At 35.1% G+C, this 16295-nt stretch overlaps 2 protein-coding genes and 1 non-coding gene across 6 annotated transcripts; 1 reads left to right on the plus strand and 2 right to left on the minus strand.

Annotated features, from left to right (window-relative positions):
• Window positions 1-1563: 1563 nt before the first annotated feature.
• LOC110662606 (serine/threonine-protein kinase EDR1) lies at window positions 1564-9085 on the plus strand. Of its 3 annotated transcripts, none has more exons than XM_058144515.1 (13): window positions 1565-2202; window positions 2581-2997; window positions 3116-3219; window positions 4358-5523; window positions 6128-6168; window positions 6801-6869; window positions 6984-7084; window positions 7269-7347; window positions 7428-7526; window positions 8010-8078; window positions 8194-8243; window positions 8421-8597; window positions 8702-9085. In XM_058144515.1, exons 1-13 carry the CDS (start codon window positions 1780-1782, stop codon window positions 8835-8837), a joined length of 2931 nt encoding a protein of 976 aa, XP_058000498.1. In that variant the 5' UTR covers window positions 1565-1779; the 3' UTR covers window positions 8838-9085. The 3 variants fall into 3 exon arrangements, 2 of the variants coding, with proteins under 2 accessions (XP_058000498.1, XP_058000499.1); XM_058144516.1 differs by having other exon boundaries at window positions 2062-2202; window positions 2651-2997; XR_009147759.1 differs by lacking the exons at window positions 8194-8243; window positions 8421-8597; window positions 8702-9085 and having other exon boundaries at window positions 1564-2202; window positions 7237-7347; window positions 8010-8056.
• Window positions 9086-10062: 977 nt separating this feature from the next.
• On the minus strand, window positions 10063-15123 carry LOC110662607 (probable RNA helicase SDE3). Of its 2 annotated transcripts, none has more exons than XM_021821650.2 (5): window positions 14778-15123; window positions 12963-13791; window positions 12707-12874; window positions 10951-12408; window positions 10063-10601 (listed from the first exon to the last, which is right to left on the minus strand). In XM_021821650.2, the coding sequence occupies exons 2-5, from the start codon at window positions 13761-13763 to the stop codon at window positions 10395-10397; spliced, it is 2634 nt and encodes an 877-aa protein (XP_021677342.2). In that variant the 5' UTR covers window positions 13764-13791; window positions 14778-15123; the 3' UTR covers window positions 10063-10394. The 2 variants fall into 2 exon arrangements, with proteins under 2 accessions (XP_021677342.2, XP_021677343.2); XM_021821651.2 differs by having other exon boundaries at window positions 14870-15122.
• Window positions 10066-10226, minus strand: LOC131178814 (U1 spliceosomal RNA). Its single transcript, XR_009147823.1, has one exon. It is a non-coding gene; the product is annotated as a U1 spliceosomal RNA (small nuclear RNA).
• Window positions 15124-16295: the final 1172 nt, after the last annotated feature.

A 16295-nucleotide genomic window follows, 5' to 3' on the forward strand; every position in this document is an offset into this window, starting at 1 on the left:
TGCAGCTCACAGTGCCATTCCAAAACTATTTTCTTAGTTTCCACCTATTACTAGGATGTCTAGAACAGCACATCAAGATTTAGTTAATATAAGCTCAATTTTGATTATAAACGTCACCGCACCCAGCCCTCTTTCACCTTCTATAATGCTTCAAAATCAAACCTGGGAATAAAAGCAATGCACATGCAGCTTTTACATGACAAAGTCGTCATCTTTGACCATACAGATTTCGGCAAATCTACTGGCAGCCTGCTGCCAGAATGATTCCAACGACCTGGCCCTTCCGGTGGATTGCACTGCACACTCCATCCTTTACGACATTGCCAACAATTCATATGGTCATAACATGCCATAATGGTCCAAAAATGGCACTGGGTACTCTTCTACGCAATTGTACCTAATAGAACCAATTCACCATCTTTCACTACTTAATTTGTAGCATTGGAATCTAAATCCATATACATAATTGTGCCAGCAAGTCTCTGCCAATTTTTGATGATTTCATTTGAAGCTCTAGAAATTAAAATTGAAGTTTGATTAATGTGATGGAGCTTAATTTGCTCTCACCAGCATCAGATGCTACGTAACAAATTTGTATTGCTTAATTCTAGAATTTCTTTGGTGATGACTATTGACTTTCATTCATCTGCTAAACGACACCAAAATTTAATAACCTCAATTTCACATGGCTCTATTATCAAACATTCTGTAAAATAAGGGCTACTAATTTAATTAATTTTAAGTAATTATTATATTACTTTATTTATAAATAATTTATCTTTTTTATATTAATAGTAAATAAAATAGATTTGTAATAAATAAAATATTTATTTTAATATTTTAAATAAGTAAAAATGTTATTTAAAACTTAAAAAAATAAAACCATTTTAAAGTTATAAAATTTTAAATTTAATAAAAGAAATTGAATATAAACTTGATTTATTCATATAACCGAATTTATTTTATTAATATTAATTTTTTTTATATTTAAAATATGAGAAATAAGGAGATTTTACATTCAAACCTTATTATTTATTTAAATTTAATTATTTTTATAATAAAAAAAATTATCGTATAATTTATTAACTATTACCTCATTTATATATGTTAGTAGTTTGATTTAATTTAGTGATTAAATATATATAATTGACTAATAAAATATGAGTCTACCTCTTTATCCTTTGATTAAAAAAATTTCTGATTGATATAATTTTAAACATGAAAATAAATTTAATAATTATTAAATTAAATATTTATTTATATATATATAATTAATTAAAAAATATATAAAAAAAAAACATAAATTTAAATATAAATATTTAATATAATCATTGTTAAATTGGTTCTCATTTGACTTGGGACATCTTAAGCCTCACGACTCTATCAAGACCTTAGCAAAGCCAAGTGTCACCTTCAAGTGGGCCTCATCGCCAGGTAAGCAACTACGTCCCTTCTCGCTGACCCCGTCAACGTAGATATTCCACGTTAAGCGGCATATTAGTAATTAAAAGAAAGGGCAAGCCCTTTTTGTTATCTGCCAATATAAACGATACAAGTCCCCTATGTTTTTCCCTCCCATTACAGGCACTTCTTACTTTCCTTTCTCGAGGTTCCAATGTTTTCAGCCTCAGAGCCAAACAGCAGACACGGAGAGAAAGTGAGGGAAAGTGAAAGAAACTGAGGGAAAATTAATAAAATAATAGTGTAAAATTATAGCAGAGGAAGAAGAAGGCCAAGGAAAAGAAAGCGAGGGAAAGCACAGAGATAGAAAGAGGAAAAATGAAGCACATTTTCAAGAAGCTACACTTAGGGAGTAACCACGAGCCACATGGCCCACATCGATCAAACGAGACCACTCCCTCGCCACTCTACACCTCCAATCAACGTAATCCCCCCGGAAACGCTCCCGCTAGCCCTCCGTCAACGTCTTCATCGCCGGCGTCCACTGTCACTGGTTCAACGATTTCATCCGCGGCGAATAATTCTACTAGTCGTACGGACTACTTCTCTTCCGAGGAGGACTTCCAGGTGCAGCTAGCGTTGGCGATCAGCGCGTCCAATTCAGAGTTTAGGGATGATCCCGAGAAGGATCAGATCCGAGCGGCGACGCTATTGAGCTTGGGAGGGAATCATCATCATCGGATCGATGTGGGGAGGGAAAAGGGAGAGGCTGCTTCGGAGGCCTTGTCAAGGCAGTATTGGGTAAGTATTGTGGACTCTTCTTCAAGTTGAATTTTGTAATTGAACTACAATTATGTATTGAATTGACTGGAATTAGGGTTTTGTGCGTCTCATATATGATTCTAATGAATAAGTGATCTCACTTCTTTTTCCTTGAATTGTGTTGGATTGGTACACCACAAATTTAATGTGCTTGATTATGAGGAGAAGTAATGAATCGTTTTATGAGTGTCTATAGCAATCGCAGAAATGTGTGGCATGACTGTAATTTGCCCCAATCTTATTTAAGACGCCTCTAAATGCTGACAGTGCCCAACTTTGTATTGCTCACATATGATGCTATCCTATAATATTATCTTGCTTCTATCTCCCTTGCCTTATGTTATATTGGTTTACCAGGAATATAATGTTCTTGATTATGAGGAGAAAGTAATGGATGGTTTTTATGATGTGTTCTCCACAAGTCCAGCAGTCCAAGGGAAAATGCCATCTCTCACAGATCTAGAAACAAGCCTTGGGAGCTCTGGTTCTGAAGCAGTGATAATCAACCGAACAATTGATCCTGCATTGGAAGAGATGGTACAAGTTGCTCAATGTATTGCTCTAGATTGCCCTGCTACAGATGTTGTTATTTTGGTACAGCGGCTAGCTGAACTTGTTACAGGACATATGGGTGGGCCAGTAAAGGATGCTAACATAATGTTGGCAAGGTGGATGGAAAGAAGCACAGAGTTGAGGACATCCCTTCACACAAGTGTGTTGCCTATTGGGTCCATAAATATTGGTTTGTCTCGGCATCGAGCTTTACTTTTTAAGGTCAGGATTAATTCATCAGTGACTAGTCTCTGCATGGTTTTGTCTGGCCAAACTCTTTTGGTACTTAGTTTTTTATATGGATTCTTTATATTTATTATCTTTCTCACACTGGATGTAGGTATTGGCGGACAATATAAGATTACCTTGTCGATTGGTGAAGGGTAGTCATTACACTGGCATTGAAGATGATGCTATCAACATAATAAAGTTGGAAGATGAAAGGTTGTTGCTTGTTATTATTGGACATTTTTATGTACTTATTTATTTATTGTGTATAACTTTCTATGACTGACTATAAATTTTAATTGATGATTTTACCCTCATTTTTGTATGTGTATGTTGCTTTTTTTATAGTGCAACTTCACAGTAGTCTTGTATGGATTTTTCTAATGTAACTTCACCATAATTTTATATCGGTTAGGTATGATTTCATATTGCTTTTTCAATATTTCCCATTTTGACTTACTAAAATCGACAGTCAAACACAAACTTCAGACTGCAACCGCTAAATGTAGTGAACCAAGTCATAGGAAATATATGAAAGGCTGCATTAGTTGTGAAGTACCTCAACATCGCATACTGATTTTTGGGTATAGTTATTGGAAAGGCAAATAAAATGGTGGAAGAAATTACAACTTCCCTGTCTTTGTTTTCCTAGGTTACTTGTTAGAACTGATGGTTCAGTTAGTCAAATTTCTCTACTTTTCTTAACATCCTTATCATTTCTCTTAGAATTGTGTTGACATGATATTCTTTTGCTGTGGTTGTTTCTTAAGATTCTTATCAGTTTTTGAGGGAAGCATCTATTATTTCTTGTTTAGTTTACTGCTTTTTTTTTTTTTTTGTGCCTTGAGCTGAAGGGGGGCATTCAAGTTTAGGCATGAAATGTTAGAAACAAGATGCTTGTGGCAAAGATCAAGGGATCAGAGCTCTTTTTTATTTAATTGAATTGAGCTAGTCTGGCCTTCACACAAAATGGGTGGTTGCCTATTGTAGAGGACGCAACATATTGCATCTTCTTCATATATGCTGACATTTGCCTCCTCTCACCTACCCTTCTTATCTCACAATTGCGTGTTTGTGTTTCCTGGAGCAAATCCATTTTACTTTACAGTTTTCCGCTAATTTCTCTCTTATGGCCAAGTAACTTAAGATCCCAAAACTGTCGTATTGAACAAACATCTCATAATTGCACGATTTTGTGGGAGCCATTTGATTTAGTCTCTGATGTTTTATTAAGAATTCATGCCATATGAACTGCATTTGAATTTATGTGTTTGTGCATATGTTGGAGTTTGGCCAATAGGTCAGACCTATTTCCCGTTGTTTTTACTTCTAAAATATAAATTTCTTCCTTCAGGGAGTTTTTGGTTGATCTCATGGCAGATCCAGGGACACTTTTACCGGCTGATGTTCTAAGTGTGAAGGACACTACCTTTAGATCATATAATCCAAAAACTAGTAGGATATCTGGTCTTCATGCTTCTAATGAATCTGGAATTCTTTATGCTGGATCAAAGCCATTATCTGGTGAAGGCAGTAGTCAGAACTCTTCAGTGGATGGTAGTTTGCCTCTGGATAGAAGGTTAAGTGCTGACAGTGTGGAGTCCTCAGCATCATTCTCTGGTGCTAATAGTGATGTTGGTGTTGGTTCTTCTGGTATGTCTAGTAGAGCAGCTCCTTCTAATCAACATGATAATATTTCCTCCTCAATTATTGGGTCTTCTCTGTACAAGGGTAGTCGTGGAGCCCAAGGAATAGGTGATACTGTGAGGATGAATGTTAATGTTGTTCCATATAGTCAAAATAGCTCAGAGGATTCGAAAATCCTTTTTTCAGAACTTAATCCTTTCCAGATCAAAGGAACTGGAAAAAGTTTCATACACAACAAACATGCTGAGAACAAAGTTGAGGACTTTAAAGGGCAGAAAAATAATCCCCTTCCTGGTCGACCCCCTGTGCCATTGATGTGGAAGAATCGATATGCATGCAATGAAGTCCCCAGGAAAAAAGAATATGATTATATGGACGGTCTCTTTCCAAGAATTAATCAGGAACCAAATAATTATAATCAGTCGTCATTAGCTTCTACCAGCTCTACTATTCCCGAGAAGGTTTATTCTCAGGGCCTCAAGTCATCCAGTAATTTGAATACATCCAGTAGAGGTGGTGATGCTATGAATTCTTTGAGTGGTAACTCGCCAGCTTTGGCACCTGGCATGAATCAATGCTATAAGTCTCCTTTAGTTGAGGTTAAAGAAGAAAAGCCGAGGGATGCAAAGAATTTCACAAATGATGCAGGAGTCATAGTTAAAGATGATGAAAATAATGAAATTGGCTTTGATCGGAGAAAGTGCACTTATGACAGATTTTTGGGGACCAATCTGAAACTAAAGGAACCAGAAAGTCCTAGCTCATCAATTGATTCCTCCACGAGCAGGATTGATCAAATTTTTGACGATGTAGATGTGGGTGAATGCGAAATTCCTTGGGAAGATCTGGTTATTGGAGAGAGGATTGGACTAGGTAATGCATTTGGCTGATGAGGTTTCTGTATGATGATTACCGATTGTGCTTTTATTATGGCCAATGCTGTTTTGCAAAAAAAATATGTGCATCTCACCTTAATATTATAAAAGTGAACACAAGTAATGTGAAATATGCATGTGTACATAATATGAAGTATTCTCTCAACATGATCAGTCTTACTAAGTTTTTATGGTAATCTTGTTTTGCGAAATTAGGCTATAGTTTGTCTTTCGTTTTGTTCATAGTTCTCATGCCACAAATTATTCTGAAAGTAAAAATGAATTCTCTCTCTAGATTATTTCCCCTTGAACAAATTTGTTTCTCCAGTTCCCTGTAAAGCATCTTTTGAAATAAAAAAGCAATTCAGGCCCTTATTTCTTTTGAGGTGGAGGCCATTTTGCATGGTAGAATGGTCGTTCCTTTGGCAAGAAGTAACTTGTGTATCTTACGATTCTAATGCAGCTACAGGTGGAATACTTTTATAGTTATAATGGGATGAGCATTAATTTTATCCAATGTTTGCACAGCATCTCAACATATTTTGGTTCCTTAATCTCTCTCTCTCCCAGTATAATTTTGTTTCACATTTTCTTGTGAGCAGGTTCATATGGAGAGGTTTATCATGCTGATTGGAATGGCACGGTGAGCTTGAATTTTCCTGCATTTACTTCAATTATTACTTTCTGGAGTTATATTTATAACTAACATTAGTTAATGAGGTTTTGAAAATCTCTTTTACCTCTTTTTTTTTTTGACATTCTGCCCTTATCTTACTCCCTTCTTACTTGATTTGTTGTTCACTCTCTTTTACCAGTCTCTTTGTTCTTCCTAACTTGGTTTCCATTTGCTAGTTCACAGTGATAGATTTAGCATTTAAAATGTTTGTTTTATTTGGAGGGAAGAACCCCATGTATTTGAGTATTGAACATATATTTTAGTTAATTTGTATGTGCTTAGAAAAAAACTCTTTATTATTAGCTTCTCAACTCAACTCAACTCAACTAAGCTTTTATCCTAAGAACATGGGGTCAGCTATATGGATTTTCTTTCTCCATTCTAAACGATTTTGAGTTAAATCTTTGGAAATGTGTAATGCTTCTAGGTTTTATCATTAGTTTCTATAATAGCAAAAATCTTGTCTGCACTAACTTCTTGGACACATACTTGACACTGCTGATTTTCTGCCTTAGATATATTAATCTTTTAGAAATTTTTGGAGGAACAAGATTTTCCAGTTCTTACTTTTGGCTGGTCCATTGTTGTTGAACTTGCAGGAGGTTGCCGTGAAGAAATTCTTAGACCAAGATTTCTCAGGTGCTGCTTTAGCTGAATTTAAAAGAGAAGTAAGCAATAAATTAGTGTTGGATATGCATGATAATTCTCTTCTCTGATATGGATTATTTATCTTATTCCAAAATTATTGACCCTGGAACTATGATTTTACTATTTGGTGTAAGGTGCGAATAATGCGGAGATTGCGCAATCCAAATGTTGTCCTCTTTATGGGTGCTGTTACACGCCCTCCAAACCTCTCTATCATTACAGAGTTTCTTCCTAGGTAATAATTTTGTGCCTTCATTTTCTTGATCATATCTTCTTAGTCAGTTCAATTCTGTGCCGGAGCTGTAGAAATTGCTAGTAGCTCTACAATTTTGCTTGTGTGTGCTTCATGTTTATTCCATTTCCATATTTACGAATTTGGTCTGTTAGCAAAGTTGTTTCAATGATGTTTGCCTTGCTAGAGGAAGTTTATACCGGATTCTTCACCGTCCCCATTGTCAAATTGACGAGAAGCGTAGAATAAAGATGGCTCTTGATGTGGTATGAGATTTTTAAACTTGTTCTTTCTGATCTGCATTCAACACCTTTGTGTTGGATTCAAATATTTGTGCCTGTTGCAGGCAAGGGGTATGAATTGCTTGCATACTAGTACGCCAACAATCGTTCACCGGGATTTAAAGTCACCAAATCTTTTGGTAGATAAAAACTGGAATGTCAAGGTACGTGGAGCTTTTACTTTGTTGATTCATTGGCATCTATTTCTTCTCGGCGTAATCATTGTTTCATATGAATATTCTCTAAAACATCAGGCTGTTATGGGTGGCAATAATTTTACACTCTTTGTGACACTTGAAGTCATGTTTACACCTGGTGGTTGTTTTGAATCTATATTAGGCCTATTAATTTTTGCTGATCAAGCTGAGACATTGTTTGGCTTGTTTAGTTTGGAATTGGAGTTATAATTGTTTAGAATGGTGCAATGAAGTTGTTTGTATATTTGGCCCTTCTTCTTAAGAACTCATTTCTTCTTCCCCCACAACCCACACCAACATCTCCTCCCCCCCCCCCCCCCCAAAACCCCCTAAAAGACGTCCTGCTTGGAAGGTGAAAATATAATTAGGAAGCAGCAAATGATAGTTTGCATTTACAATTTGTTGTTTTGAGCAAGCACCTTATTACAGACTGCTCCATTTCACTTGCAGGTTTGTGATTTTGGGTTGTCACGCTTGAAGCATAACACCTTTTTGTCATCCAAATCAACTGCAGGAACAGTGAGAATCTGATATCTTCATCCTATATGTATCTTTTTGTTGACAAAGAATGTATAGTTCAAATCTTCATCTTACCTTGATTCCTTTTTCTGATTGAATATCTTTGCTTTGTTAGCCTGAGTGGATGGCACCAGAAGTTCTCCGAAATGAACCGTCAAATGAGAAGTAAGTTGCTGATTTATGTTTTTGCAATTTCAAGTTCACTTTTTTTTTTTTTTTTACTTGCTTAAGCTTCATGCAAAATTGAAATACATCTGTTTCTTAAATGCTCTATTAGGCTAGAAATTGATGAGTTTGTAGGACCATTATACCAAGTAACCTGTGCTTGTGCCGAATGAACAGGTGTGATGTATATAGTTTTGGAGTCATTCTTTGGGAGCTTGCAACGCTAAGATTGCCATGGAGTGGAATGAACCCAATGCAAGTTGTTGGAGCTGTTGGTTTCCAGAATCGTCGCCTTGAAATCCCCAAGGATGTTGATCCCTTAGTTGCAAGGATAATTTTAGAATGTTGGCAGACGTAAGTTAAAAGGGGAATTTGTAAATTGCTCTTAGTAATCTTCGTTCTCTAAATGTGAATTCACTTTACTGATTGCTGTTTATGGCATGATGGTTGTTCCTCAGTGATCCGAACTTGCGTCCATCCTTTGCACAGCTTGCAGTAGCTCTCAAGCCCTTGCAGCGGCTTGTTGTCCCTGCACATCTTGAACAACCAAGCTCACCTCTGCAGCAGGAGATCTCTGTAAATTCTACACCTTGAAACGTCTCAATTCGTCAATTGTGGATAAGGAGACATTCGTGGTTGTTTTGCATTCGGTGAGGCTAGCACATGAACTTTAGATAAAGGAAAACAAGAAGAGGAGAGAATGGATGTTTGCTGCTTCCACCCAAAAAATGTAGAAGCCCTTTTTATGTACATCTTGATGTAGATGGAATTGAACTCTGTAATATATGTATTAAAAGGCGTTGAATTTGAATTAAAATTAAAATTAAATTTTCAAATAATAATGTGATTATATATAAAAAAATAATTTATCAACTATTAATTTGAATTTGAATGTGAATGTTTATAATATATGATATTAATACGTAAAATTCAAATTAAAAGAATTTGTCTCATGTGATGTCTTATCATTCTGCTCGGTTGCCAACCCTGCGGACAGATTTGTGAGAGCCGCCTAAAAATCATGCTTATTTTTATAGTCACGCGCTTTGCTGCACTTTCATTTTTATCCGATGTGGGATGCTGCCCTTTCGCTTATATCCACAACAGAACCACGTCCTCTATATATTGAGAAGTCAAATGGCAGATGGAATATATTTCTTACATAAATAGAATAACGAACTTTCATTAAAGGATCTGAGCATCATTAACAATAAGAGCAGCTATTGAACTAGGAACCTCTTCAACCTTCACATGCAATGCATCTCAACTGCAGAATTGCCTGAACGCTTCATTTCGGAATATATTTTTAGTTATAATATTAATCATTTAACTTGTGATTAATTTTAATAAGATACTGAACTCATAAAAATCAACATCATTAATTTTATTTTAGTGTCTACATTGCTGAATTTAGACAGGCCTTTTCCCCTAAATATCAGTTTGAGATGTTCTTGCATACATGCCCATAAACAAGGATCACAAGCATTAGGAATTTTAAAAATCAGGATTTTTGAATATATGCTCCGATCAGCTCTTGATAAAATAAATTTGGTGTATAAATTATTAATTAAATATACAAAATTCAATAAACTCGGGCTATGAATACTTAAATTTGTTTATTAAATTTAGGTTTCAATAATCTTTGCAAAAGTTCTCTATTATCATTCCTACCCACGAAACTAAGCCACGCGCAAACTTGCTCGTGGTCTTTATAGAGAACCAGACCTAAGCCCACTTTTAACATGGAAAATAGAAGAGAAACAGAAATTAAGCCCACGTTAAGATGGACAATTGAACATAACAACCTTTGACAGTAAGATTGGAAGGGGCCGCGCGAACGCAGGCCCCCACTGCCACAAATTATGACGTAGGCTCTCCCACTTGGGGAGACCTTAGGACAGCACCCCTCCCAAGTGCAATGGAAGTCACTGACCTAGGCCATGAGCCTTCTTGATCACCCATTGACCCCGTCCAGGTAAGTATGTTTCATTGTGAGTTCCAACTTCTACTTATAGATCCGACCATATGCCAATCAAATTTATTTATCCGATGTGGGATTTCATGCAGTTCTAACAGAGAAACAAAGCAACCTAAAATATTGTCCCAATTCCTACAAACCAAAAAAGCAGAAATCCTGATAAAGTGAGGAAATTACTTCCAACCATCTAAACATTCGGCTTCATTGGTGACAGCCCGCAGAGTTTCTGGAACGATGTCCCTACTTCGGGATGTTGAGACATAAGAATCCCCTGTTTCACAATTCAAGCCTCTCCCTGGAATAGGCCTTTCAGGGAGAGGGCAGCCTTTGTAGGAGTTGTTATCCACACAATACCACAAAAGCTCTTCCCAGTACGGATCCTGGCAAATGAAGAATTCAGTCATTCCATGATCTTTGCGAATCAAAAAGAAGAGAATGCTGTTAGTTATTATACAAATGCTGTTGATAAGAAAGACCACAAATGGGACATAAATATAATTGCATAACTTTGCTCAATGCCTAAAGAGTCTGCAAATCCTGATAAGCATCATTAAGATAAGCCAATGCATGAATAAGCTGAGCAAAGAAAATGCAAGAAGCCAAGAGATAACTCTGGAAGTTCATGTACGTAAACAGTAATGATAATTATAGGCTTGAATCAACAGAAAGGGTGGGCAGCAAAACCATGTATATTAGCTTTGGACTATCTGGAGTAGATTATGCAAGTACCTTATTGATAATGTGTGGATTGCCAACAATGATAAGCAAAGATCTAGCTCGGGTAATTGAAACATTAAATCTCTTTGGGTTGCTGAGGAAACCCAGACAATAAGTTCTGTCAAAGTTATTGTGCTTGACGGTTGACCTCACACAAGATACAATAATGACCTCTCTCTCTTGTCCTTGAAATTGTTCGACGCTCCCAACCTTCACATCCAACATTTCCCAAGTTTCAAGTGCCTTTTTGATCTTCTGGACTTGTTGTCGATAAGGTGTTATTACCCCAATATCAGTCTCATTTATATCTGTACTTTCTCTCAGCTTCCTTATAATTTCAACAACCTTGCTTGCCTCAATTCGGTTAAACCATGATGGATTATTGCCTTCCCTCTCATCACAGCCTTGAATGCCAACAAATAGAACAGGAAATTCTTTGCTAGGAAGAAGAGCCATGTCAGAACTTAAGGAGGAAGAAGTGTCTTCTTTACATGCAAGTAACTCCCCCTTGTAGAATAGCTTAGATGGGAGGTGCAGAATTGTTGGGTGGCATCGATAATTCCTCACTAATTTTGTTACAAAACCTTCATCTTCATTTTGGTAAAATTCACATTCAAACAACCTTTGGAGATAAGATTTTCCTAATCCAAATGCCTCAGCATCTTTGGAATACACAACAGGACCAAGTTGCTTTGGATCACCTGCCAGAACAACAACAGTATTCCTTTGGCAAAAGCTAGATATAGGAACCATGCTTTCTGGCTCTGAAGCTTGGCCAGACTCATCCAAGAAAATATGAGAGAAATGACCACGACCAATACCTTCTGCATGCAGTAGCAATGAACACGTATATGTAGAAATCACGATCCTATATTTGATCAAGGCATCAAGTGGAGGGCATTTGAAAATTGAATCAACAGAATAGCAAAAGCGAATATGATCAGGCTGAAGATCTTCATAAGGTCGACTAGAGGCATTTAACCGAAAAAGTTCATTCTCTTTAACTTTAGCAACCTCATGACTGATGACTTTTTCTAGTATGTGATCTGCTGCACTGTTTGAAGCAGCACACACAAGAATTCTACCATCCTTTCTTGTTGCATATACTTGTAATACCGCTTCCACCAGTGTCATGGTTTTTCCAGTACCCGGAGGCCCATAGATTACGTAGGGAGGAGCACCTTCACAACCCAGGATCATTTGCACAGAATGCATTTGCTCTGCATTCAGACTGCTAGTAAAAGGCACAAATCTTGCTGTTGTAATCAATCTCCTCCTGGTAGATTGAGACGGAAAGAGAAGATCAGGCTCTAAGTTCTCTGCTGCTTCAACTGCTTGATACAACCTCCTTATATTCACCCTATTATATGCAAACCGAACATTATACAAATTCCCATTCTGGTGACATGCATGAAGATCCTTGGTAAATCTCAGAAGCACTTCATCAGCTTCAACACGATAAATGCATCCCTGAAAACAGAATGATTATACTGTTTCTAAAGCAATAATACAATAAAATGGTTAATTTTTTGCAATGTACATGCCAAAAGCATAAATGATCCTCTTTCTCCTAATAGTCTTTAGAAAATGGAAGAGGGAAAAAGCAACATAACCAGCCATCATAAAAGAAATGTTCTGATTCAATTTGTGTCCTTCACAGAGAACAGTCCAACACATAACACACTATGGTTTGTAGATGTTCTATAAATTCTAGAATGTACAAATACTTCCACATGATAACATATTTCTTGTAAAAATAGAAACAAACCTTATGAACAGTGTTGGCAGTTGTGCTGGATGCAAGCTTCACGAAAACATAATCACCATGTACAAGTGAAGGCCTTCTCTCAGCAAGCCCCGGGACCTCCAAAGCCAGAAGTTGAGCCCCTTTCCTTCTCATGCCGATAAACTCCATGTCATGACACCTCATTTCTTTCTGAAGCAAAAATAAACAATTTCGGAATAAACATAAAAGAAGAGCATCATATAGTAACTAGCTTAACTGATTAATCACCAAGGGTTACCTCCAAATGTAGTTCTTCCATTATGAGCAATGCACTGAAAAAAGAAGCATAGTTCTTCCTATTCAAACCTTCCATAAGAACATCAGGAACTCGCTTATTCTCCAGCAACTCTCTTGCATCCCTTGGGATTGGAAATTCAGGAAGCTTAAATTTAATTCCTCGGACCATTGCCTTGACAGGATGAGACTTTGCAGGGCGTGATGAAAATGCATATTCGTCCATGACAAACTGTTTTCTTCTTGGAGTTCTTGAATAAGGCCTGTTAGAAGCCAGAGACTGAGAGACTTTATCTTCAGCCAACAGAAAAACAACACGTTCGATCCTATCATCACCTACATCAAAATGCAACACGGAGGTGTACAATCCCATTTCCTTTGGTTTACAAGATAACCAAATAGTTAGTGTTTGGTGTGGCTGAAGTACTCTATCCTCAATAGAATATGACTCCAAGAAGCCACGGACATTTTCCACCTTTGAATTGGCTGATGGAGGTTCTAAAAGAGATAAAGTAAATGAATCTGCAGGATTTGAGCAAAAAATCCTAACACCCCAAAGCTCCACAGGGTCACTAGCAGTGTTTGCTATGGTAATTGAATACTTTGAAGTTTCACCTACAATAATAGATTGAGGCTTCCCTCTTACAAAAGGAAATGGGACAGATATAACAACTGACCCTTCTTCATCAGGATCATAATTACAAATGGATTTATCATCCTCAAAATCAATGAAACCAATCTCACCCTTGTCACCAATAATAGAGTACTCGTCATCCCAATTATCCTTTTTAACCGTACCCATCATTAAGTCAATGCCAACAGCAATATTGTACCTGAGATAATCATCAAACATGAAAGAACTAAGCATACCTTGCATCTAAAATAAATTAAAAAAATAAAAAGACTCCAGTGGTAATTAGAGGCTGTAGGGTAATCATACAATACACTTGTAAGAGAATGATGAAATGGACAAATTCCATATTGCAACCACAAGTATATAGCAGAAAATTGATGCCAGTAACAGAAAAGTTGCTAACATTGATCAAACACCGAGTACATTGAAAAATAAGTACTAATGCACATGAACTTGATAATGATTGGTCACATTTGAACATCTATATAAAGCTGACTAAACTACTCATAAAAACACAACTAGAATGTACTTACTTTACTGGCAAGGAAGTATACCGGAAAATTTACCAAAACATCAAAATCTAACAAATCTTCACACTTTCATATAGAAACCAGAAAATGCAGAGGTTGCTTGTGTCAATAAATGCCTACATTGTTTCTGTAAACTTAGTAGAATCAAATAATAACAAAATTATTACCCACATTGATCCAAAAACCATAACTTTTTATTTAAACATGCAAATTTTGATTAGTTTTATAAGCATCCAGATCACCATCAGAAACAATCCTGATATATTTGCTTGGTTAAGAGAAAAGAGTAATCAGAATGCATGACGCAGCACAACCCAAAATGAACAGGAAATGAAATTCAAAAACCAAATGTTGATTATAAATGAGACACATAGATTCCAACATCATCCATTTCCAATTTTAGCCATTGAGAATTGGAGAAAAAACCCACTAAATGATAAGTTTCTTCCCATGATGGATGATGCCTCAGAAACAACAACTATTAATATGAACTAAGCTAAAAGTTCAAATTTTGAGAAGTAAAACAGAAAGCAAAGCAAACACCAAGGAAAACATAAGCAAATGCATGTCAAAATGACTATATAAGAGAAGACTAAAAAAGAAAACATCAAACATTTGTTAACCCATAATCCAAAAAGAAGCAATGAGTACCAACCTTCTGTCAGAATACCTCAAACAGAGAAATGGGTATCAAAATTTGGGCTTTTTAATGGAAAATGGAAAAGGAACAGAACCCAAATGACTTACTGATGTGTTCTTCTTGATAAAAGATTAAAAGCAGAAACTAGATAATGATAGTGAGTAGTGATCTTTTAGCTTCAATCACCACTTCCCATTATATTAAAAGCACGAATTATTTGACAAGGCGTTTGATTTGGAGCAGACTAGTAGAATTCTTCAAGAATTCAGACTGACGTCAAGAGGAAACAACTTCATTGGGAAGTCATGCACAGTTGCACACCCAAAGGTTCATACTCCAAGGCTACACACAAAGTACAAGTTTTTATTGTCTAGTTCTTCATGTACAAGTAGTGTGTAACTCATGGGACCCACCATATATTGACGGAGAAACTGATTTGTGGCCTGTCGATTTTTTTTTCCTTTAATTTTCTTTTTTTTTTTTGGTAATTTTTTTTTTCCAACAACCTGAAATTATTATTGTTTTATTACCGATTGTAAACAAGCTTCGATAAAGCCATGCTTATCGCTTTGTTGTAGAAAAATAAGCGGAAAACAAAAAAATGATAATAACAGGAAAATAATTTTTTTTCATAGGGAAAAAATATTAGAGAGATATTTATTTTATTAATAATAAACTTATTATCATTTTATCTCTAAATTTAAAAATATATATATAAAAAGTAGAAATATATTTATAAATTTCAATATTTTCCTCTCAATTTAGAAAGAAAAAATAAGTGGGAATCAAAAATAAAATATAATTTTTCACTTAAATTTTATTTTTTATTTTATTTTTCCTTCATGCGGTGCTAATTATATAACATTTCAATTAAAAAATTTTAATTATATTACTTAATTGTAGGAAAATTCTCATACAAATTGTAATTATTTTGTTATAGAAATAAGGTAGTTTCATATAAATTTATCACTCATCTTATTAGATTTTTATAAAATATTCTTTTTTACTGTAAATTAGTTAATTATGAAAAATTTATTAATTAAAAAAATAAATTTTTCTCAAATAAAAAACTACATATAATTTTTTTTTTAAATCTAAGAGATGAATGATGTATAATAAATTTTGTTAAAAATAATAGGAACAAGTTTAAGTTTATTAAATATTATTTATTAGTTTTTTAAAAAAATTATATGTATTTTTTTATATGAAGAAATTTTTTTTGTTAAGTTAATAAAATTTTTATAATTAACTATTTTATGAAAAAATAATTATTTTACAAAAATTTCATGCGATAATTTCTAAATTTATATAAAATTATCCTATTTTTTATGATAAAATAATTATACTTTATATGGAGCCAAATAATTATAGAAGACACCTTAATTGTATTAGGATGATTTAATATACCTTGGGAAAAGTTAAATATTTTCTTATCTCCTTTTATATATATTCCCAAGAAAATATTTTATTATATTCTTTTTTATAATATTACCATGTAATTAATATGTGGCATTCTCTACTATAGTATATCTC

The sequence above is a fragment of the Hevea brasiliensis genome, chromosome 3 (assembly GCF_030052815.1).
Source record: "Hevea brasiliensis isolate MT/VB/25A 57/8 chromosome 3, ASM3005281v1, whole genome shotgun sequence".
Classification (NCBI taxonomy): Eukaryota; Viridiplantae; Streptophyta; class Magnoliopsida; order Malpighiales; family Euphorbiaceae; genus Hevea; species Hevea brasiliensis.

Excerpts from the sequence above, each read along its gene's own strand:
- LOC110662606 (XM_058144515.1), top strand. The coding sequence starts at position 1,780 with ATGAAGCACATTTTCAAGAAGCTACACTTAGGGAGTAACCACGAGCCA. Across the intron at positions 8,079-8,193 it reads CCAAATCAACTGCAGGAACA|CCTGAGTGGATGGCACCAGA; the intron begins GTGAGAATCTGA and ends TTGCTTTGTTAG. Across the intron at positions 8,244-8,420 it reads AATGAACCGTCAAATGAGAA|GTGTGATGTATATAGTTTTG; the intron begins GTAAGTTGCTGA and ends CCGAATGAACAG.
- LOC110662607 (XM_021821650.2), bottom strand. The coding sequence starts at position 13,763 with ATGATGGGTACGGTTAAAAAGGATAATTGGGATGACGAGTACTCTATT. Across the intron at positions 12,875-12,962 it reads TGGAAGAACTACATTTGGAG|AAAGAAATGAGGTGTCATGA; the intron begins GTAACCCTTGGT and ends TTTTTGCTTCAG. Across the intron at positions 12,409-12,706 it reads CTGCCAACACTGTTCATAAG|GGATGCATTTATCGTGTTGA; the intron begins GTTTGTTTCTAT and ends TTCTGTTTTCAG.